This window comes from Phoca vitulina, unplaced genomic scaffold (assembly GCF_004348235.1).
Source record: "Phoca vitulina isolate PV1807 unplaced genomic scaffold, GSC_HSeal_1.0 scaffold9, whole genome shotgun sequence".
NCBI classification, from domain to species: Eukaryota; Metazoa; Chordata; class Mammalia; order Carnivora; family Phocidae; genus Phoca; species Phoca vitulina.
The window spans coordinates 20083302-20108262 of NW_022589712.1; the positions used below are offsets into that span (position 1 = coordinate 20083302).

Sequence of the window (24961 nt, forward strand, 5' to 3'; positions counted from 1 at the left end):
GGAATGGAGTCCCAGTCTGGATCATGAGCCCATGCATTTAATTGCTCTACTAGACTGCCTTCTAGAAGAGGAGTATTACGGAGCCAACAGGGGAAAGATTTAACAGAGAGCGGTCACTATCTTTAAATGCTGCAGGCAGGTAAAGAAAGATAAAAAATGAATCTGACAGGAGATGACTTCAAGTTTTTTCAGTGGAGTGTTGAGGGCAGATGTCAGATTGTAGTGCCCTGAAGAATAAATATCGAAGGAGGGTATATCTGGTGAGGACAGGGCGGGTCAGGGGAAAGATGAGTTATAAGAGATGATGGCGGGGCAGCCCACAGGAAAACTGGAAGTGGAGGCGTGGGGGAGGTTTATGGCTAGAAATGGAAGGAGGAGATTTTCTGTACAGTAAAGAGGTTCTACAAACCAAACATACCAGGAACTAGACAAATAATCTGTTGTCTTTTGTGCAATTTTCAAGAGTGTAAAGTACATTAAAATGCTTTTAGTTTTGGGGCGCCTGGGTGGCTCAGTGGGTTAAGCACTTGACTCTTGGTTTCGGCTCTGCTCATGATCTCAGGATTGTGAGATCAAGCCTGAGTTGGGCTCTGTGCTCAGTGGTGAAGTCCACTTGGGATTCTCACCCTCTTGCTCTGCCCCTCCCCATGTGCGCACACATACATGCACACACACACACTCTCGCTCTCTGTCATAAATAGATACATAAATCTTTTAAAAATTTTAGGGGTGCCTGGGTGGTTCAGTTGGTTAAGTGTCTGCCTTCGGCTCAGGTCATGATCCCAGGGCCCTGGGACCGAGCCCCACATCAGGCCCCCTGCTCAGTGGGGGAGTCTGCTTCTCCCTCTCCCTCTGCCTGCCGCTCCCCCACCCCCACCTGTGTTCTCTCTCTGTCTCTCCCTATCAAATAAATAAATAAAATCTTTAAAAAAATGCTTTTAGTTTTACTGTTGATTTCTTTAAAAATACTTTACAATTCACATTTAATGCATTGGATACTTTTGAATGAAATCAGTTTTGAATGAATGAAATGTGGTTTCTCCTGTAAAGTGGTTTGCTGGAGAAAGATGACTTGCTTAGACCCATCACAATCACCATCAGTGGCCTAATTAGCATTTGTTTCCCCCTTACTTTCCTTGTCTAAAAGAATCCTGATTTGTCTTGGTAGCGCGGGGGGATGGATCATTATTGTGTTAATATGTGTGGTGCTCTGATTCCCCCCCCTCCACCCCCCAGCAATTGGTTTAAGGATAGCTGTGTCACCTAGTTCTGGCTAATGAGATGTAAGAAGTCTTTTAGGTGAGGTTCCCAGGAAAGCTTTCACTTTTCTCATGAAGAGGAACAGAGATTCTTTGTCCTTTTTCATGGCTAGGAAGTGAAGTATCCAGACATGATGCCTAGAGGTCACCCTTTGAACATGAGGTGACAAGTATGACAACAAGGTCAATGTGTGAAGGATGGCAAAGCAGACATTTGGAAAGCACTTGGTATTACATCAGTTCTGGGCGGCCTGGCTTTACACTTCTCGTTGTGTGAGAGATAGACCTGTATTCACTGAAGTCTCTGTTGGTCAGGTTTTGTGTGGCTTGCATCAAAGTCCTGAGTCAAGCAAAGACCTTCTTCAGCTGTTTCTTGTACAGATGTAGTTTATGGCTATGGTAACTTTTAAGATAATCTTTCTGATTGACCCTCTTTTTTTTTTTTTTACAGCCTACAGTGTCTCATTAAAAGGGTTGAAAACAATATGGCTTATCAATTTCAGAAACAATTTAGTCTTTAAAAATTATGTCTGACCACTCTATTCTCTATTTTAATTAGCTGTGCATTTCTAATTTCCAGTAACTAGAGTAGTGCCTACATGATATTTGCATCAACTCTATCATATCAAAAGATATTTGTGCTGTGGAAGAAACCAAGTCATAAAGCCATGAAAGATGGTTTTCACTTCAGAACTAGGTCAGTTCAAGGGAATGTTTTATTAAACCATTTGTTTCACATTCTAGATAATCTTAATTGAAGAGAGATTTTATGCCAAAACATTTACTTACTATGAAACTGCTGAAATGTTTGTCTGCCTGGTTAGGAAGAGGTTAAATGTAAAATAATCCTCAGTGTTCTTCAGAGTTCCTGGGATGAATAGGATTATTTTGTGTTCTTTGCATCGAAATGTTCACACTCTTGAGATATGGCGGTTAGGGAAGGTTATCACCTTCTGCCTCCACATTGTTTGGCTTAAAGTACACAAAGACAGGCAACATGGGATCTTTTGTAGTGGGTGTGAAGGTATGAAAAATGAAGTAGTGAAATCTGGTTGGAAGCATTTTCTTCATATAGTGAGTCTAATATTAATATAGATGCTTTATCTATTTTTAGAGTATGACTTGGATTTGTGTTCAGACGATGAAATACAATTTCTAGTCATTTCTAGGAGTGCTATGGAGAGAAAGATTGACCTGCCTATATAAAACAACAAAAGTCTAGACACTACCATAAAAATTGTTTAAATGACAGTGGGAAAATCAACATTAAAAATTATTAGAGCAATTAAACAAAAATTTATTAAACACATGAATAAACATCTCTGCATGTGACATAGAAAGGAAATGCAGTATCCAGCAAATATATCCAATTATGCAGAGATGGAGCATTTTAATATGCCGATCTTGTTTAATCCCTTGAGTCATGGCATAATTAGCTACCAAAAGATTTGATCACTTCAAATCAGATGGTCAAATCTTTTGCCTTTGCTCTTAACTATCATCACATTGAATGAATTATTAATAATTCATTCTTGGTGCTTTGAGTCAAGCCTAATAAGAACAATCTAAGTTTCAGATTTTCTCTAAAAATTATATAAGGAGAGCTCTGTTATTGTGTTTAATTTTAAATAGAAGTATAATTTCCTGGTTATGCCATTGTTTGGGATACTTTTCAAGTGAAGCCTCAATCCTTGAGATGCTTCCCATTTTGAGATGTGTGTATCATCATGAATCACTAATTAATGTAAGTCTTCCACATTAAAAAAAAATCTGTCTTCTTAAATAATGGCTAGAGAAGTGGTAACTCTCTTCTCTGCTTTGGCAAGTCAGTTGTTTTACAGTGCTTGCTTAGCATTTGGTAAGTAGTAAGAACCCACAATGACTCTGTATTAGGTTGTCTCTCTACCCACAGGAATAAACAGATTTGTTGCTATTATCTATTTCCTGCTTTGAATCATACTCATTCATACGTTGCTGTGCCCTCTGTTATGTATCCAAAGCATACCCTGTTGTCAGTCACACCTTGAGAGCCATCCCCTCCATCACAATCCTTTCTTGGTAATTGTGGCTCACACTGATCCAACCATCCCCGGTTTTCAGTCTTCTACATCCATGGACACGTTATAAATCTATCCTAGTTTTCTTTCCAGTGAGCCGGGTGCTCCTTACAGTACATTTCAACATAACATTCCAGTCACCATACGTTGAAAATGGCGTCGGAAAGGAAGCCTATTTGCCATTCTTGAATATTCTGTTTATGTGTTAGTATTTTATCATATGGTTTTACAATTATTTTCATCGTTTAAGGCAGCTTTGTTTCATTCACTGATTGCTTTGTGTAACCTTTGTCTGATGAACAAGGGTTCATTCATGGTGGGGGTCATGTTTTAAATTTCATTTATCAACCTTACTTTACCACAGGACTGGATACATAAGCTCTCAATAATACTTGGATATGAACTGGATTAAACTCCAGAATATTTCATGTATATATGAGTGCATTAGTCTTCTTGGGCTGCTATAGCAAAATATTATAGACTGGTGACATATGACAAACATTTATTTTCTCATAGATCTGCAAGCTGGATGTCCCCGATCAGGGAGCCATCAAATTTGGTTTCTGGTGAGAACTCTTTCCGGCTTGCCGATGGCTGCCTTCTCACTGTGTCCTCCTGCGGTCTTTCCTCTAGGCCTTCATGGAGAGACATCTCTGGTGTCCCTTCCCCTTTTTGTAAAGACACCAGTCCTATTGGATTAGGGCCTCACCCTTATAATCTCATTTAACCTTAATTACCTCCCCAAATGCCCTATATGTAGATACAATCCACATTGGTGTTTAGAGCTTCAATGTATAAATTTGCGGGAAACATAATTTAGTTCATAACAATGAAGACATGACATATTGTAAATCTTTTAAGAAAAGAGCTATTGAATTTTTCTTTTTCTATAAGTTCTTTTTCCCGCCTCTTATGTGTTTTCAACCTAACTTGATGTAAGCCTCCATTTCACCCATATCTTTCTGTAATCATGGAAATTTCTCCTTCTAACGTTTTCTGCTCTGTATGGTTGGCAGGTGTTAATTTTTTTTTCTTAAAATTCTTAGCTAGAACTGATTAAGTTTCTTCTAGGAGTTTTACTTAAAAGATCTCCTCTGGAAGCTTGGCAGAGAGTGGGTCCAAGGTTAAGCTTTATTAATCACTTCTGCTGTTCCCCTTTTTGCACACCGCAAAGCTCACCTTTGAGAGGGCCAACACATCATAGCTGCCTACCAAACAACTGTCTCAAGGACTTTTGTTGATTATCTCATAGAATTTGAAGCATATATGAATGGTCTTAAGTCTGATTATTAATGAGAACAAATGAGGCCAGGACTATTATGTACAAAGGTATGAGCCTGCTGACTTGGAATTCCATCAAATAATTGTCTTAGGCTGAGTGGCTCATTTTTGACTAAAAGGGTTAGAGAAGTTTCTATGTCCAGATGTACTGAAAGGATGATGTTTATGTATCCCACATTTCAACTTCTTATTTGCCATAACAATAGCAATCACCATTTATCATATATCAGATCTTCTACTTTGGAAGACAATCACACAGACTCATATACATATATACACAAGTACATGTGCACTTGCGGGTACACACACACACACACACACACCTGAGCCAGGTGTTTGATTCATTACCATAATCACCCTGTCACATTTGATATTTTCTTTCTTGATCCTCCAAACTCTAGCCTCCTTCACAAGTAATATTTTCATATCCACCATAGAAAAACCTTGTTATTGCGAAGTCTAATTCCTGTTTTTATCATTGCTAAGTGGGCCACTTATTTGTGTTTGTAGTTATTATTATTTTTAATCAAAACCCTCAGAGCTCTTCCCAAATTTGTTGGGTTGTTTTCTACTGGATTTTTCTTAGGAGTTATTTCAGCTTTAACTCTAGGCATGGCACTCTTAACTATATAAACCTTCTATTATTTTATTTATTTATTTATTTATTTTAAAGATTTTATTTATTTATTTGATAGAGATACAGCGAGAGAGGGAACACAAGCAGGGGGAGTGGGAGAGGGAGAAGCAGGCTTCCTGCTGAGCAGGGAGCCCGATGTGGGGCTCGATCCCAGGACTCTGAGATCATGACCTGAGCTGAAGGCAGACACTTAATGACTGAGCCCCATCCTCCTATTATTTTAGGGCAGTACTGTTACGCAGGAATGGGGCTTTGTCCACCTGTCCAAGTTAGTATAGAATTTTCTTCATATCCCCGTGTAGTTATTGATTTCCTAGTTTTCATTAGCCAAATAACATTGTTTTTGCCATTAGCAGGAAGTGTTGCCTACTTACATTTTTCATTTAAGATTTGTGCATTTCTTTAATGAAATTAGATAAAAATCTTGTAAATGAAAATGTTCTATGTAAGTCTTGTATTATTTATATTTTCTTATTAGAGCTCATTGTTTTATTTCTTAACACTTCATTCTGTTGTGTGTGTGCAGAATATATCTATATTCTATTTATTCTACTATATATATGTAATTAGTCCCTATTCCTATAGATTTGGGAGATTGGAATCTCTCTAAGATGCCTGTGTAAGCAACGAAGGTTTACATCCTCATCGTCATCCTTGACTTTGCTTTCTTGCTTCTGCTCTGCTTAGCAGATGCACCTTCTTGTAGCCCTGCTTAGGCTACCTTGTTCTACATCAAGTCAATGTAGGCAAGGAATCAAGTTTTTAAATAAATTTTTATTAGTGGACTGTCTTCTCTCTCTCCACACAAGAAATTTGTGTGAGTGTAGTAGGTTATATTGGTAGTTGGGGAAGAGAAGAAGAGAGGATATAACAGAAGGGCAGACAACTTCAAATTAAATATTAAAATGTTTGCCTTTACCTGATCTTTGGTGTTCTCCTGACCAGCTTGTTTTGATTATCTGCTTCACCTTATGTAGTTTACTACCTGAATCCTCCTTCTCTTTCCTCTTTCTCCATCTTACCTTTCCTTCTTCTTAATCTTCACATCCTTTTCCCCCATCCTCTCCTTCCTTGATTGCATCTGAGTACCCTAGTCTACAAAGCAGTTCAGCTGTCTCCCATCACTAACCCCAGCTATTTTCTACCATTGCATATTGCAATTTATCAAAGTGCTCAACTGGAACAAGATCCACTCTTTTAAAGAGGCAGTTGGTTGAACAAAAAGATTTTTTTGTGTGTTTTATTTTGTTTTGCTTTTGCCATTAGAAAGGAATACCAAAATGCCAAAGAGTTGGTAATGATTATACTATGTTTGTACAACTTTATGCACCAATAGCTTCTGAGGTAGATAACAGATGAGGCGTGAGAGAAATTTGATTTGGGTGAGTTACTAGCTAAAATTGGAGATTAATGTGTTAGGTTCAGATTTTATGTTCATGTGCTAGAAACAAAAACTTCAAAGTAATTAAACTCCAAAGAGGATAGATTCAAATAAAATAACATGAATAATAATTAGAATTTTATTTATTTATTTTTTTTAAAGATTTTATTTATTTATTTGAGAGAGAGAATGAGAGAGAGCACATGAGAGGGGGGAGGGTCAGAGGGAGAAGCAGACTCCCTGCTGAGCAGGGAGCCCGATGCGGGACTCGATCCTGGGTCTCCAGGATCATGACCTGAGCCGAAGGCAGTCGCTTAACCAACTGAGCCACCCAGGCGCCCAATTAGAATTTTATTTTAAGTGGACTGCGCTACCCAGTAGATTTTGTTTATGCAATATAACTTTAAAACTTCCTTGTAAAAAATAAACTTAATTTAACCCGAACTTTCAAACTTGTAGAATTATTTGAAGTAATGTGTTGGTTCTGATTTTAAATTCTGAGGTTTCTTACTTCTCTGGTTTTTTTGGTGTGTCAGGAAGCAGGCCTCTTATTCCTTCACATTTATTCACTTTATTTAAATTTACGTAATTTGCCTTGATGAACAAATAACATGATGGCCAAATGTGCTCTAAGGAAATAGGTGTTTATTGTTAATTAAATCAATCCTTTTCCACTTTTCTGCCAATGACAGATTAGTTTATTCTACCTTAGTGAGCTGTTTATTTATTTATTTATTTTAAATTAATGCTAATGAATAATTGGCATTGGCCAGCTCCAATCTGGACAGATAATTCACTTGTACCTACTCTCTTGCCCCACCCATTCCCCTGTCACAAAGTTACTCCTTTAACCTTATAGCCAACTGGTCCTTTTGTAAGGTGGATGAGATCTGGAAAAGTTAACTGAGCTTCTAGGCATTAAATGATCACTGTGGTATTAAACAATGTGTTATATATATTGTATTCTTAGGCCAGTCTTATGGAACAGAAAATGAATTAGAAGCCTAAAAATTTTCCAGTCTATTTGGAAAAAACAAAACACAACAAACACCGAAGTTTTTTTTGTTTTTGTTTTTTTAAAGATTTTATTTATTTATGTGAGAGAGAGAGAATGAGAGAGAGAGCATGAGAGCGGGGAGGCTCAGAGGGAGCGGGGAGGCTCAGAGGGAGAAGCAGACTCTCTGATGTGGGACTCCATCCTGGGACTCCAGGATCATGACCTGAGCTGAAGGCAGTTGCTTAACCAACTGAGCCACCCAGGCGCCCACAAACACCCAAGTTTTATTTGTTTATTAAACTTTTTATTTTGAGGTAATTGTACATTCACATGCAGTTGTTAGAAGTAATATGGAAAGATACTGTGTAGCTTTTATTGTTTCCCTCAGTGGTAACATTTTCATTACCACAAGGGTCTCCATGTTACTCTTTTATAGCCATGCCCACTTTCCCCCTCCCCCACACCCCAGAACCCCAGGTAACCACTAATCTGTTCTCTATCTCTATAAATGTTTTCATTTTAAGAATGTTATATACATGGAATTCTAGAGTATGTAACTTTTTGAGATTGGCGTTTTTTCACTTAGCATAATTTGTTCAAGATTCACCTAGGTTGTTGCACATATCAATAGGTCATTCATTTTTATGGCTAAATCATTGGTGTTGATGTATCATAATTTGTTAAAACAAATGGTGTTGATGTATCATAATTTGTTAAAACATTCACACACTAAAGGACATCTGGGTTGTTTCTCGGTTTTGACTACAATGAATAAAACTACTGTAAAAATTCTTCTACAGGTTTTTGTGTGAATAAAAGTTTAGTTTCTCCGAGATAAATGCCTGGAGTAGAGTTGGGTTGTATAGTTCTTGCAAGTTTAATTTTTAAAAGAAATTGCCAAACATTGCCCCAGAGTGGTTGTACTGTTTTACATTCCTATTAGCAGTATATGAGTTATCCAGTTTTTCCCAGCCTTGTATCCAGCATTTGGTGGTGTCACTATTTTTTATTTTGTAAAAATAAAAAAATTTTATAGGTGTGTAATGCTATCTCATTGTGGTTTTAATTTGTATTTTTCTTAAGGCTAGTGATATTGAACATCTTTTCAAGTACTTATTTGCCATCTGTATATCCTCTTTGGTGAAATGCCACTTCATATCTTTTTCCCATATGCTAATTGGATTGTTGGTTTACTTATTGTTGAGTTTTGAGAGTTCTTTAATATTCTAGATACTAGTCCTTTGTTGGGGTATATGATTTGCCAGTATTTCATTCTAATCTGTAACTTGTTTTTCTCCCAAGAAGGTCTTTTGCAGAATAAAAGTTTATAATTTTGATAAAATCAGATTTATAAATTTTTCCTTTTTGGATTGTACTTTTAGTGTGAAGTCTTAGAACTCTGAATACTGAATTTTTTCCCTATTTGCTTTTCTAAAAGTTTTATAGTTTCACCTTTTATATTTAAGTCCATGATCCATTTTCAGTTAATTTTTGTATAAGATGTAGAGGTTGAGGCATCCAATCCATTAACATGGTATGTTTCTCCATTTATTAGATCTTCTTTGATTTCTTTTCACATTTTATGGTTTTAAGCATACAAATTGTGTACATGTTTTTCTTAGATTTATGACTATGTAGATGGTATTTTATTTAATTATAATGGCCAAATCTTCATTCCTAGTATATAGAAATACAATTTATTTTGCATGCTTATCTTTATCTTGTGGCCTTGCTAAACTCTCTTATTTTAGGAGATTTTAAAAAATTATTATTGATTCCTTGGGATTTTCTTCATAGACAGTCATGTCATCTGCAAATAAAGTACAGTTTTATTTCTTTTATCTTTATGCCTATGTACTATGTTGAAGAGATTGTATAGCATTGGTATGGATTCTTCTTTAAGCATTTGGTAGAATTCTTCATTGAAACCACATGGGCTTTGAGATTTCTTTTTTGGGGGGTTTTAAAATTATGTATCCAGGGCGCCTGGGTGGCTCAGTTGGTTAAGCGACTGCCTTCGGCTCAGGTCATGATCCTGGAGTCCCGGGATCGAGTCCCGCATCGGACTCCCTGCTCGGCGGGGAGTCTGCTTCTCCCTCTGACCCTCCTCCCTCTCATGCTGTCTCTCATTCTCTCTCAAATAAATAAATAAAATCTTAAAAAAAAAAAATAAATAAAATTATGTATCCAATATCCTTAAGAGTTATATGGATATTCAATCTGTATTTCATATTAAATGAGTTGTGGTAATTTGTGTTTTGAGGATGGTCCATTTCATTTACGTTGTTAAATTTATGTGTGTTTTGTTGTTTATAGTGTTGTCTTATACTTTTGATGCCTGCAAGGTCTATGGTGATATCCCTTCTTTTCTCTCTTTTCCTTCCTTCTTTTCTTCCTTTCTTTCATAATTTGTGCCTTTTCTCACTTTTCTTTGCCAGTCTCGTTAGAGGTTTGCCAGTTTAACTGATCTTTTCAACAAATCAGCTCTTTATTTCATTGATTTTCTCTAATGTTTTTCTGTTTTTAATTTCATTGATTTCCATTCTTTATTATTTCTTTCCTCCTGTTTGCCTTGGATTTATTTTGCTCTTCTTTTTCTAATTTCTTGAAGTGGAGCTAGATTGATTTGAAACTTTTCCTATTTTTACTGTATATATTTAGTACTATAAATTTCCCTCACAGCACTGTTTTATCTGTGTCCCACATATTTTGACACATATTATTTTGATTTTCATTCATTGCAATGTATTTTTAATAACTTTGAGACTTCCTTTTTGAACCGCAGATTATTTAGAAGTATGTATATTAGTTTCCAAGTATTTGAATATTTTCCTATTATGTTATTGATTTCCAGTTTGATTCTGTTGAGGTCAGGGAAAACACTTTGTGTGATTTAATTCTAAAGTTTTGATATTGTCTTATGGTCCAGGATATGATTTAGCCTGGTATATGTTCTGTGCACACTTGAAAATGTACATTCTGCTATTGTTGGGTGGTGTGTCTATAAATGTCAATTAGATTCCATTGGTTGACAGTGATGTTATTTTATTCCTTGCTGATTTTTTGTCTAGTTGTTCTATGAATTGTTGAGAGAGAGGTGTTGAAATTTCCAACTTTAATTCCAGACTTGTCTGTTCTCCATTCAGTTGTCTTACTTTTTAGTTTCACATATTTTGCAGCTCTATTTTTTGTTGTGTACACATTTAGAATTCTTATAGCTTCTTGATAGATTGATACTTTTAACATCATATACTTTCCCTCTCTATCTCTAGTAATTTTCTTTGCTCTGAAGGTTCTACTTTATATGATATTAACATAACCACCTGTTCTTTCTTTTGATTAATGTTTGCATGGTATATCTTTTTCTTCACTTTTACTTTCCAGCTGCCTATAATTTGAAGTGAGTTTCTTCCAGACATCATACACTTGGTTCATTTTTTAAAAATGGGTTGTTGGGGCGCCTGGGTGGTTCAGTCGGTTAAATGGCTGCCTTTGGCTCAGGTCATGATCCCGGGGTCCTGGGATGGAGCCCCGTGTTGGACTGTCTGCTCAGCAGAGAGCCTGCTTCTCCCTCTCTCTCTACCTGCCACTCTGCCTACTTGTGTTCTCTATCTCTGTCAAATAAATAAAATCTTTAAAAAAATAAAAAAAATAAAAATGGGTTGTTGAAGCTTTTTCAGATAATTTTTTTTTCCAGATAATTCTTTTTCAGATAATTCTAACATCTCTGTCATCTTGATGTTGGCATCTTGCAAACATTTTTAATTTTTATTCAGTTTGAGATCTTTGTGATTTTTGATATAAGGAGTGACTCTATTGAAACCTGGACATTTTGAGTATTTTATAATGTGACCCTGGATCTTATTCAAATCTTCTGGTTTAACTGGATTCCTCTAGCACTGCTCCAGTAGGAGGGTGGGGGTACCTCCCCACCCATTGACAACTGAAGGGATTGACTTTATTACTACTGAGTGGGGTGGGAGTTCTGGCTCTCCATTAGACCTCCACTGATACCTCCCTGGCTGAAAGAAATAGAAGTGTTTTGTTACTTCTAAAACATGTATGTGTAAAAATGAGTAATTCAAAAAACTAATTCCAGGAATGAAGAATTCTTAGGAAGTTGACGTTATGTAAATAATTTTTCTTAAACTTTGTAATTTATGTACATTTGAGCTCCTTAATAATTGTATTTAAGTTGTAACATTTAAATTGTCATAAGTCTCAGGGTACATGGGTGGTTCAGTTGGTTAAGCGTCCAATTCTTGGTTTTGGCTCAGGTCATGATCTCAGGAATGTGAGATCAAGCCCCCCTCCCCCCCCAAGTCAGGCTCTGTGCTCAGCATGGAGTCTGCTTAGTTTTCTGTCTCTCCCTCTCCCTCTGCTCCTCTTCTTGCTTGCACTCGCTGTCTCTCTCTAAAATAAATAGATAGATAGATAGATAGATAGATAGATAGATAGATAAATAAATAAATAAATAAATAAATATCTTTAAATTGTCATAAGTCTAGGGGCACCTGGCTGGCTCAGTCAGTAGAGCACCTGACTCTTGATCTCAGGGTCAGGAGTTCAAGCCCCACATTAGGCGTGGAGTCTACTTAAAATAAAAAGTAAATAAATAAATTGTTGTAAGTCTATTGTACTGAACAGTGGGAACCACAGATATTATTCTTTTATTAAACCAAAAAGTAATACTTGTGCTTTGTGACAAATCCAACAAATTCAGAATAGTTTAGAGTAAAATGGTCCTCTTCATCCCAATTCCATTCTCCAGATGTAACTATTAACAATCGGACATGCGTTCACTCAGTTTTTAGGATCTATTTACACTTTCAATCATGTTCCCCCACCTCACTTACTCACTCCTAGTCTTTCTCTTCACCTTCTCTTTCTATGCCTTCTTTGTAAGCTCATCCTTCTTTATCCAGCTATTAAATATTGGGATGCTTTCAGACTTGGCTCTAGAAACCTTTTCTTCTGCATCACTATTGTTTTTCTTTGTGACTCATCTAAATCCTTGCCTCAGTTGCCATTTACACTTAGGTGACTCATAAATTTGTTTTTCTACTTCAGATCTCTGGCCTGAGTGTCAAACCGATAATGCCAACTCTGTACTTAACATCTCTTTTTGTATACAAATGGCACTTCAAGTCCAAAAACCAGACTGGTGGTCTTCCCTTCCAACCTCTTACAGATTTCACATCTTAGTGAATGGTACCACCATATATTGAGTTATATTTGCCAGAAGCCTAGAGTCATTGTTGCCTCCCTTTCTCCTGTACCTCCCATATCCGCCCTGTGGTTTTTCCTTCCTGAATCTGCCCACTCGTTCCCATTTCTACCTCCAGGCTTTCATCATCTTCTGCCTGGGCTAGACCAGTAGTTTCTTAAATGGACTTTTTGCTTAATCTTATTGCATCTGAATTAAATTTTTACTCTGTGACCAGAGAGATACTTTTAAAATAAAAATTTGGTCATGTTACCTGCTTGTTCCTATGGTAAATACCAAAATCCTTAACATGACTTAGCACAGTGTAGATCATGTAGATGACATTTAATAAGTATTTGTGGAAAAATGAATAGATGAATTTATATAGTTGAGTGTGTGCTATTAAAATAGTATTGTTCACACATGTATCTCTATGTATCTTTTTTATTCTTGCTATATTTCTATTTGATATGTTTCTAGAAGTGGGGTGCTAGTATAGTTTGGTTTTCATCTATTAAATATCAAGGGTAAAGGATCACTTGGTGTAGTGCCTTGTAGCCATCAAAAGAAAAAGGGAAGTCTGATCTAGGATGATCAGTGGTGATTTATTAAGGGAGCCATCTTGTACCTCCTACCTGATGGAAGGGAGTTATATCCTAAAGAATTGCCCAATGACTTAAGGATTTCTTTGTTTTTGAGATTTTATGCCAAATAACTTTAGGTAAAATATTTTATAAGATAGAGCAAGGGACAAATGAGTCAGATTTTTATATTTGTAGCAAACGTGACTTACTCCTATTTTTATTTTGCTTACTCTTTTTTTTTTTTTTTGTATTAAAGACAGTATAGGAAATTAGGTAGTTTAAGGAAAGGAATGATTTGAAATGGGGTGGTCACATAAAGGTGAATAGAAATAATATATGAATTATAATTTCATAGAAGTAAAAGATCTGTGTACTAGTGTAGTTGATACTGGGCAGAATGTGATGTAGGCAAAAAGTATTTTCAGAGACATGTTCTTCCATTTCTCTCTCTTTTGGTTCACTCCATGGAGGGAGGATGGTGTGTACTGGTGCTTGTGAAGTAGGCAGAAAACAGCATGAAGGGATCAGGTGCCTGAAAGATGGGGATCTAGGTATCAGTTTGCCACTAGCTTGGCACTTGCTAGTTTTGTGACCTTGGGCAACGTAGCTAATCTCTGTGATAATTTCCCATCTGAAAATAGTACTAACCACTGATTTACATGCAGACTAGGTTGGATGTGATCATTTGTTTCATTATTTATTAATCTATTTATTTTAAAAATTCATTTGTTTGAGCAGATACTAAAACACTTTATTACTGATTCTTTTTTATTACTGATTTTAGTTATGAATTTGCATACCAGAAAGATAAAAAGGCTGCAAAATGACTCACAATGGGTAGTTAGGGCACTGAGAGGTACCATTAAACTCTGAGAGTTAATATGCTTTTGGAAATATGCATGTATTCCAAGGGAGCACAGAACTCTATGAAATTCATATGTAATTACAAATTTTTTCTGTTTTTCCCCTCTAGTCTATTTTTGTTCATACTGAAATGTGTGGATTAAGCAGCTTTATATTTATTTTCTTCTTCCTATTAATTTCGCATCAGCTACTCTGTGGCTGCTTAAGCAAAACATTGATTTAATTGCTCTGTTTGTCATTTCTTCTTGTTCCAGGCAATGGACCTCACCATGACCGTTGCTATACTTATAATGAAAACAACTTGGTGGATGGTGTTTATTGTCTCCCAATAGGACACTGGATTGAGTCAACTGGGCACACCAATGAGATGAAGCATACCACGGACTTTTATTTTAATATTGCAGGCCACCAAGCCATGCATTACTCAAGGTAAAAATAGTGCCATGTTTATAAGCATAGAGATAGGATGAGAGGTAGTATTAGGACAATGGACGTGTTCACTGTGTCCAAAACAGCAGCGTCTCCCTTTGGAGGGGCATATAGGCCTGCAGTACTTTAAGGAGAAAAATTACAGTGAATCACTGTGTGAGCTTTTCTGGTTCTAGATGTGAAGGATCCTTTGTATAGAGTTCTTTTATTAATTACATACTCTGGCATCAACATATTTTGACCAGATTGTACTTAGCTAGTCTTTGTACTTTCATAGTGGTTCCCAGATCAGCATTTATCTTTTATTTTACCAACCAACACTGAAACAAAAACTGGTGTCTCTTTATAAACTTTTATTCAGATAAATGTGTGAAAATGTAGACATAAAACTAGATTAGATGTGATCATTTGCTCTGTTATTAATATATTTATTTATTTAATTATTATGCCAGCAATATGTGCCATAATAAAAATTCAAACACTGAAGAGGATGCTAACTGAAAAGTAAGGTTCGATACACTCTCCTTCATTACCACTCATCGGAAGTAATTATTTCCAATGATTTTATGGTTAGTTTTTCTGGAGTTTAATTTCAAGTCTTAAATAATATTCATGCACTTTATTTGTTAATGTATCAATTTAAAAATAGTTATTGTTTCCCATCTGTGGCATGAAAGATATCAAGTTCACTTACACTTGTCTTCTTTCCCCACTCCCACTTCCTGCCAGCTCGTTTAAAAAATTCTTTTGTTATTTAACTTCATAAAAATTCCATTTCTTGATAGTTTTTGACAGTGCTTCTTGATTTCCTACTGGGTAAGTCAGAGATTTATTGTCCTTGTATTTTCCTCCACATCTACTTCCACCTGTTAACTCCTGTTTTGCATTACTTTCACATTTTCAAGGTTTACAGAATTTACAATTAATTTAGCAAATTAAGTCTTTTATAGTTTGATAATTTGAAAATGGAAACCCATATTCAACATTTAAAATATCATGTAAATATTATTTACTGTAGAACATGCAGTGTTTGTGCCATAGACAAAGAGAGGCATTCTCATGCTCTTAAAAACTGCATTGCTTTGAATGAGAGATGTAATTAGTACAAACAGGGTAGTGAATGGTAGGAGAGAGGATGCAACTTCATCATAGTGTTAGGGAATTCATGTTCTTCTTGGACATACCATTCTTGGAAATCCATGCTAGATGTTGACCTTGCTGATGGATTGGAGGCAGAACATGAGCAAGAGAGGAGTTAAGCATGACCTGTGATTTTATAGCCTGAGCAACTGGATTAATGGTGTCCTGTTTATTGAGATGGGGAAGACAAGGAGATGAGCAGTTTGGAGTATGGATCGATATGATAACTCTATTGTAGACATAATGTATTTGAAATGTAGGTTAGATTGCAGAAAGGAATCAATTTGATGTCTGGAGTTTTGTGGAGAGATTGTGAATGGACAGATAAAATTTGGGTTATCAATGTATAGATGACATTCAAAGTAATGAGTTCATTATTTATTTATTTATTTTTAAAGATTTATTTATTTTTTTAGAAAGAGAGAGCACGAGTGGGGTGAGGGGCAGAGGGAGAGAGAAAGAATCCTCAAGCAGACTCTCAGTGTGGAGCCTGACGGGGGGCTCAATATCATGACCCTGAAATCATGACCTGAGCTGAAATTAAGGGTCAGATGTTTAGCCGACTGAGCCACCCACACACCCCTCAAAATGATAAGTTTAGATGAGATCATTTAGTGAATGAGTGAAATATAGCAGAGACAAAGAAGTGAAAATAACAAGCCCTCATGTACATACAATTTAGAGATCAAAGAGAAGAGGATCCAGAGAAAAGAATTGAAAAGAGGCACCCATTGAGATGTACTGACCTTTAGTGAGGTCGTGTTTCTGAGTTATTTTTCATTTTTGCTGAACCACAATTGCTGAAGAGTCGTGTTTTAGGCTCTAGGGATTTTCTTCTACATTTGATTATTTCTCCTCCTTTGTCCTTTGTTCTGTTGTTAAAGATCCTCCTTAGATGGATGTTGGACCTCGTGGATTTATATCTTTTTTTTAAATTTTATTTTATTATGTTATGTTAGTCACCATACATTACATCATTAGTTTTTGATGTGATCCACGATTCATTGTTTTCATATAATACCCAGTGCTCCATGCAGTACGTGCCCTCCTTAATACCCATCACCAGGCTAACCCATCCCCCCACCCCCCTCCCTTCTAAAACCCTCAGTTTGTTTCTCAGAGTCCATAGTCTCTCATGGTTCATTCTCCCTTCGATTCCCCCCCTTCATTTTTCCCTTCCTTCTTCTAATGTCCTCCATGCTATTCCTTATGTTCCACAAATAAGTGAAACCATATGATAATGGACTTTCTCTGCTTAACTTATTTCACTTAGTATAATCTACTCCAGTCCCATCCATGTTGATGTAAAAGTTGGGTATTCATCCTCTCTGATGGCTGAGTAATAGTCCATTGTATATATGGACCACATCTTCTTTATCCATTCATCTGTTGAAGGACATCTCAGCTCTTTCCACAGTTTGGCTATTATGGACATTGCTGCTATGAACATTGGGGTGCATATGGCCCTTCTTTTTACTACATCTGTGTCTTTGGGGTAAATACCCAGTAGTGCAATTGCTGGGTCATAGGATAGCTCTATTTTTAATTTTTTGAGGCACCTCCACACTGTTTTCCAAAATGGCTATACCAACTTGCATTCCCACCAACAGTGTAAGAGGGTTCCCCTTTCTCCACAACCTCTCCAACATTTGTTGTTTCTTTCCCTGTCCATTTGCCATTCTAACTGGTGTAAGGTGGTATCTCAGTGTGGTTTTAATTTGAATTTCCCTGATGGCTAATGATGATGAACATTTTTTCATGTGTCTGTTAGCCATTTATATGTCTTCTTCAGAGAAGTGTCTGTTCATGTCTTCTGCCCATTTTTTAACTTGATTATTTGTTTTTTGGGTGTTGAGTTTGAGAAGTTCTTTATAGATCTTGGATACCAGCCCTTTATCTGTAGTGTCATTTGCAAATATCTTCTCCTATTCTGTGGGTTGCCTCTTTGTTTTGTTGACTGTTTCCTTTGCTGTGCAGAAGCTTTTTATCTTGATGAAGTCCCAAAAGTTCATTTTTGCTTTTGTTTCACTAGCCTTTGGAGATGTATCTTGAAAGAAGTTGCTGTGGCTGATGTCAAAGAGGTTACTGCCTATGTTCTTCTCTAGGATTTTGATGGATTCCTGTCTCGCATTGAGGTCTTTCATCCATTTTGAGTTTATCTTTGTGTATGGTGTTAGAGAATGGTCTAGTTTCATTCTTCTGCATGTGGCTGTCCGATTTTCCCAGTGCCACTTATTGAAGAGACTGTCTTTTTTCCATTGCATATTTTTTCCTGCTTTGTCAAAGATTATTTGACCATAGAGTTGAGGGTCCATATCTGGGCTCTCTATTCTGTTCCATTGGTCTATATGTCTGTTTTTGTGCCAGTACCATGCTGTCTTGGTGATTACTGCTTTGTAACATAGCTTGAAATCAGGCAACGTGATGCCCCCAGCTTTGTTTTTCTTTTTCAACATTTCCTTGGCGATTCAGGGTCTTTTCTGATTCCATACAAATTTTTGGATTGTTTGTTCCAGCACTTTGAAAAATGTCATTGGAATTTTGATCAGGATGGCATTGAAGGTATAGATTGCTCTGGGTAGCATAGACATTTTAACAATGTTTATTCTTCTGATCCATGAGCATGGAATGTTTTTCCATCTTTTTGTGGATTTATATCTTATTCTTGACTTTATTTTTTTTATTTTTTATTTTTTTAAAGATTTTATTTATTTATTTGACAGAGAGAGATACAGCGAGAGAGGGAACACAGGCAGGGGGAGTGGGAGAGGGAGAAGCAGGCTTCCCGCCGAGCAGGGAGCCCGATGCAGGGCTCGATCCCAGGACCCTGGGATCATGACCTGAGCCGAAGGCAGACGCTTAACGACTGAGCCACCCAGGCGCCCCTATTCTTGACTTTAAAAAAAGATATTTTCACCTCTGGGTTTTATTGCTTTACATATTGGGAGACTTCATTTTTTTTTTCTTCCAACTCAACTAATTTTTTCCCTTAATTTTGATAATTGCATCCTTATGTTTCATGGATTCTTACTTATTTTGTTATTCCCTTTTTGCATATTAGCTTATTCTAGTTTGTAAATGGATATATTCTCGAGTCTTTTCTTATAATACTAATGAGAATGATTTTGAAGTCCTCCTCTCTTACCGCAATTCTTGTTTCCTCCAGAATCAATTGTTCTCTACTCATTTTGACCTTTCTCTTTATTGTTGTTGGTTTTAAATATGGAAATTCTCAGTTGTTCACATTTATTATTATTATTATTATTAACATATAATGTATTATTTGTTTCAGGGGTACAGGTCTGTGATTCATCAGTCTTACACAATTCACAGCGCTCACCATAGCACATACCCTCCCCAAGGTCCATCACCCAGCCACCCCATCCCTCCCACCCCCCTCCCCTCCAGCAACCCTCAGTTGTTTCCTGAGATTAAGAGTCTCTTATGGTTTGTCTCCCTCTCTGGTTTCGTCTTGTTTCATTTTTCCCTCCCTTCCCCTATGATCCTCTGTCTTGTTTCTCAAATTCCTCATATCAGTGAGATCATATGATAATAGTCTTTCTCTGATTGACTTATTTCGCTTAGCATAATACCCTCTAGTTCCATCCACGTCATTGTAAATGGCAAGATTTAATTTTTTTAAAAGATTTTATTTATTTATTTGACAGAGAGAGACACAGTGAGAGAGGGAACGCAAGCAGGGGGAGTGGGAGAGGGAGAAGCAGGCTCCCTATGAGCAGGGAGCCTGACGCGGGGCTTGATCCCAGGACCCCGGGATCATGACCTGAGCCGAAGGCAGACACTTAACGACTGAGCCACCCAGGTGCCCCAAGATTTCATTTTTTTGATAGCTGTATAATATTCCATTGTATATATAGACCACATCTTCTTTATCCATTCATCTGTTGATGGACATCTTGGCTCTTTCCATAGTTTGGCTATTGTGGACATTGCTGCTATAAACATTGGGGTGCACGTACCCCTTGGGATCACTACATTTGTATCTTTGGGGTAAATACCCAGTAGTGCAATTGCTGGGTCATAGGGTAGCTCTATTTTCAACTTTTTGAGGAACCTCCATACTGTTTTCCAGAGTGGCTACACCAGCTTGCATTCCCACCATCAGTGTAGGAGGGTTCCCCTTTTTCTGCATCCTCACCAACATCTGTCATTTCCTGACTTGTTAATTTTAGCCATTCTGACTGGTGTGAGGTGGTATCTCATGGAGGTTTTGATTTGGATTTCCCTGATGCCGAGCGATCTTGAGCACTTTTTCATGTGTCTGTTGGCCATTTGGATGTCTTCTTTGCAGAAATGTCTGTTCATGTCTTCTGCCCATTTCTTGGTTGGATTACTTGTTCTTTGGGTGTTGAGTTTGATAAATTCTTTATAGATTTTGGATACTAGCCCTTTATCTGATGTGTCATTTGCAAATATCTTCTCCCATTCTGTCGATTGTCTTTTGGTTTTGTTGACTGTTTCCTTTGCTGTGCAAAAGCTTTTTATCTTGATGAAGTCCCAATAGTTCATTTTTGCCCTTGCTTCCCTTGCCTTTGGCCATGTTTCTAGGAAGAAGTTGCTGCAGCTGAGGTCGAAGAAGTTGCTGCAGCTGAGGTCAAAGAAGTTGCTGTGGCTGAGGTAGAAGAGGTTGCTGTCTATGTTCTCCTCAAGGATTTTGATGGATTCCTGTCTCACATTTAGGTCTTTCATCCATTTTGAGTCTATTTTTGTGTGTGGTGTAAGGAAATGGTCCAGTTTCATTCTTCTGCATGTGGCTGTCCAATTTTCCCAACACCATTTGTTGAAGAGACTGTCTTTTTTCCATTGGACATTCTTTCCTGCTTTGTCAAAGATGAGTTGACCATAGAGTTGAGGGTCCCTTTCTGGGCTCTCTATTCTGTTCCATTGATCTATGTGTCTGTTTTTGTACCAGTACCATACTGTCTTGATGATGACAGCTTTGTAATAGAGTTTGAAGTCTGGAATTGTGATGCCACCAGCTTTGCTTTTCTTTTTCAACATTCCTCTGGCTATTTGGGGTCTTTCCTGGTTCCATACAAATTTTAGGATTATTTGTCCCACTCTGTGAAAAAAGTAGATGGTGTTTTGATAGGGATTGCATTAAATGTGTAGATTGCTCTAGGTAGCATAGACATTTTCACAATCTTTGTTCTTCCAATCCATGAACATGGAATGTTTTTCCATTTCTTTGTGTCTTCATCAATTTCTTTCATGAGAATTTTATAGTTTTCTGAGTACAGAGTCTTTGCCTCTTTGGTTAGATTCATTCCTAGGTATCTTTATGGTTTTGGGTGCAATTGTAAATGGGATCAACTCCTTAATTTCTCTTTCTTCTGTCTTGTTGGTGTATAGAAATGCACCTGATTTCTGTGCATTGATTTTATATCCTGCCTCTTTACTGAATTCCTGTATGAGTTCTAGAAGTTTTGGGGTGGAGTCTTTCAAGTTTTCCACATAAAGTATCATATTATCTGCAAAGAGTGAGAGTTTGACTTTGCTGATTCGGATGCCTTTTGTTTCTTTTTGTTGTCTGATTGCTGAGACTAGGACTTCCAGTACTATGTTGAACAGCAGTGGTGATAGTGGATATCCCTGCCATGTTCCTGACCTTAGGGGAAAAGCTCTCAGTCTTTCTCCATTGAGAATGACACATTTATTATTGAAAAGAGGAGGTTGATTATTAAATTCTGTGAGCATGAGTTTCCTCTGCATTTACTAGCTTCTGTACCTCTAACAGTGTTGCCATGGGGGCAGAACATGTCTCCCTGGGGAGAACAGAAACAGACAATCAGCCTGGGCACTACTGCTACCCCATCCTGAATCGAAAGACGAGGAGGACCTGTGTGGGGCACACCTCTCACTCTGAGAGCCTTCGCTCCCCACGTAGGTTTCAATTTTTAATGACGGTATTTTTTCAGCTTCATATATAGTATCATAGCTGTATGTAGGGTGAGTATGAATCATGTACTCATAGTTCATTCACAGTCATGCAAAAAAGGTTAAATTAAAAAATTTTCTTTAAAGCAACTTAGTTTTACATCTAAGTCTCTATTCTACTGGATTCTCAGATAATTTAACATGTTATTATCCTTCTCAGGTGTATATGTGTATATATATAGATATATATATCTTTGTGTATCTGTATATGTGTACATGTATATATTATACATATGTCTTTTTGTATGTATATATATGTGTGTATATAATACCCATTTGTTGAGAGTTATCATAATGGATGATGAATTTAGTCATGCCTTTTTATATTATATATATAATACAAATATATATATTACACACACACACAAATACATATATTTATACCTGAGAAGGATAATAATAGGTTGAAATGATACATAATATGTATGAAAATATATAATATCTAAGTAATACATACAACATATAATAAACATATGTTTATACCTGAGGTATAATATCTACATAACATAGAAATGCATACCTATATGCATGGGATATATTTATAATGGGATAAAATCTCAGATTTATCAGTTTTGGACTTAGTAGTATCCTTTGTTCCTCTATTTATCTCTATAACATAGATAACTGGGAACTTGGTAATAAATAACATTGTTTATAGTGGACCTGGAGCCATATGTTTACTTTTAAGGTGTCCTATTAACTTCCAAGGTTTCTCACAGTTCAGTCTCATCAGTTGGGTGGTGTGATTTTAAAAAATTTTTAAATTGAGGTATAATTGACATATAACATTATATTACTTTCAGGTATATAACAATGATTCAATATTGGTATACACTGTGAAATGATCACCACAATAAGTCTAGTTTCCCTTGTTACTATATAAAGTTACATAATATACATATGGTATTATTGACTATAGGCCCCATGCTGTATATTACATCCCTATGATTTATGTATTTTATGACTATAAGTTTGCACCCTTTAACCCTTTTCTCCCCAAATACCCCACCTCTCAACCCCCTCCTATCTGGCAACCATCAATCTGTTCTCTTCATCTATCAGTTGTGTTGTGTTTTGTTTGTTTTGTTTTTTAGATTCCACATATAAGTGAAATCATATGGTGTTTGTCTTTTTCTCTGTCTTACTTATTTCACTCAGCATATTCTCAAGTTCTATCCATGTTATTGCAAATGAAGATTTGATTTTTTTAAAGGCTGAATAGTATTCCATTGTGTGTGTGTGTGTGATATTACATCTTTACTCATTCATCCATCAACAGACACTGGTTGTTTCCATATCTTGGCTATTGTGAATAATACTGCAATGAACATAGAGATGCATATATGTTCTTGAATTAGTGTTTTCATTTTTCTTTAGATAAATAACCAGAAGTGGAATTGCTGGATCATATGGTGGTTCTCTTTTTAATTTTTTGAGTAATTTCCATACTGTTTTCCACCGTGGCTACACAAATTTGCATTCCCACCAACAGTGAATGAGGGTTCCCTTTTCTCTATATCCTCACCAACACTTGTTATTTCTTGTCTTTTTGATAGCAACCATTCTGACAGATGTTGGCATGATATCTCGTTGAGATTTTGATTTGCATTTCCCTGGTGTTAGTGATGTTGAGCATCTTCTCATGTACCTGTTGGTCATTTGTATGTCTTCTTTGGAGAAATGTTTATTCAGATCCTCTGCCCGTTTTTTAATTAGATTGTATGAGTTCTTTATATATTTTGGATATTAACTCCTTGTCAGATATATGATTTGCAAATATCTTCTTCCATTCAGTAAGTTGCCCTTTTATTTTGTTGATGGTTTCCTCTGTTGTGCAGAGGTTTTTAGTTTGATGTAAGCACATTTGTTTATTTTTGCTTTTGTTGACATTACCTTGGAGTCGGATCCAAAAAAAATTTTGCCAAGAGCAATGACAAGGAGCTTATTGCCTGTTTTTTCTTGTAGGAATTTTATGGTTTCAGGTCTTACATTCAAGTCTTTAATCCATTTTGAGTTAATTTTTGTGTATGGTGTAAGATTGTGGTCCAGTTTCATTCTTTTGCATAAGTCAGTCCAGTTCTCCTAATACCATTTATTGAAGAGACTCTCCTATCCCCATTGTATATTCTTCACTCCTTTGTCATAAATTAATTGGCCATACATGCAAAAGTTTATTTCTGGACTTTCTATTTTGTCCTATTGATCTATGTATCTGTCTTTATGCCAATACCATACTATTTTGGTTACTATAGCTTTGTAATATAGTTTGAAATCAAGGAGTGTGATTTTGCTTTGTTCTTCTTTCTCAAGATTGCTTTGGCTATTTGGGCTCTTTTGTGGTTCCATAGAAATTTTAGGATTGTTCTATTTTTGTGAAAAATGCCTTTGGGATTTTGAAGAGATTTCATTGAATTTATAGATTGCTTTGGATAATATGGACATTTTAATAATTAATTTTTAAATCCATGAGCACAGAATATTTTTCCATTTATTTGTGTATTCTTCAATTTCTTTCATCAGTGTCTTACAGGTTTTTAGTGTGCAGGTCTTTTACCTTCTTGATTAAGCTTGTTCCTAGGTATTCTTTTTGATGCAACTGTAAATGGGATTGTTTTCTTGACTTCTCTTTTGGATAGTTTGTTGTTAGTGTATAAAATCAACAGATATTTGTATGTTGATTTTGTATCCTGCAAGTTTACTGAATTTGTTTATCAGTCCTAACAGGGTTGTTTGTGTGTGTGTGTGTGTGTGTGTGTAGTCTTTAGAGTTTTCTCTATATAAAATCATGTTGTTTGCAAATAGTGACAGTTTTACTTTTTCCTTCCCAATTTGGATGCTTTTTATTTCTTTTTCTTGCTTAATTGTCCTGGCTAGGATTTTCAATACTGTGTTGAATAAAAGTGGCAAGAGTTGGAAATCCTTGTCCTGTTCTTGATCTTAGAGAAAAAGCTTTTAGCTTTTCACTGTTGAGTATAATATTAGGTGCAAGCGTGTCATATATGGCCTTTAAGATGTACAATATTAATATGTACATTCCCTTTATATCCACTTTGTTGAGCGTTTTTATCATAAATGGATGTTGAATTTAGTCAAATTCTTCTCAAATATCTATTGAGATGATCATATGATTTTTATCTTTTGTTAATGTGGTATAAATAATGTTTGACT

The 24961-nt window shown here is 36.4% G+C and overlaps 1 protein-coding gene across 7 annotated transcripts in view; it reads left to right on the plus strand.

Moving 5' to 3' along the window:
* EPM2A (EPM2A glucan phosphatase, laforin) overlaps nucleotides 1-24961 on the plus strand; it is a 241657-nt gene that overhangs the window by 16795 nt on the left and 199901 nt on the right. For all 7 annotated transcript variants that reach the window (XR_004299970.1, XR_004299972.1, XR_004299973.1 and 4 more), the window contains exon 2: nucleotides 14521-14695. Coding sequence is in view for 4 of the 7 variants with exons in the window: in XM_032407722.1 (XP_032263613.1) it covers nucleotides 14521-14695 (175 nt within the window). In the remaining 3 variants the exon portion in view is untranslated. The remainder of the gene's footprint in view (nucleotides 1-14520; nucleotides 14696-24961) is intronic.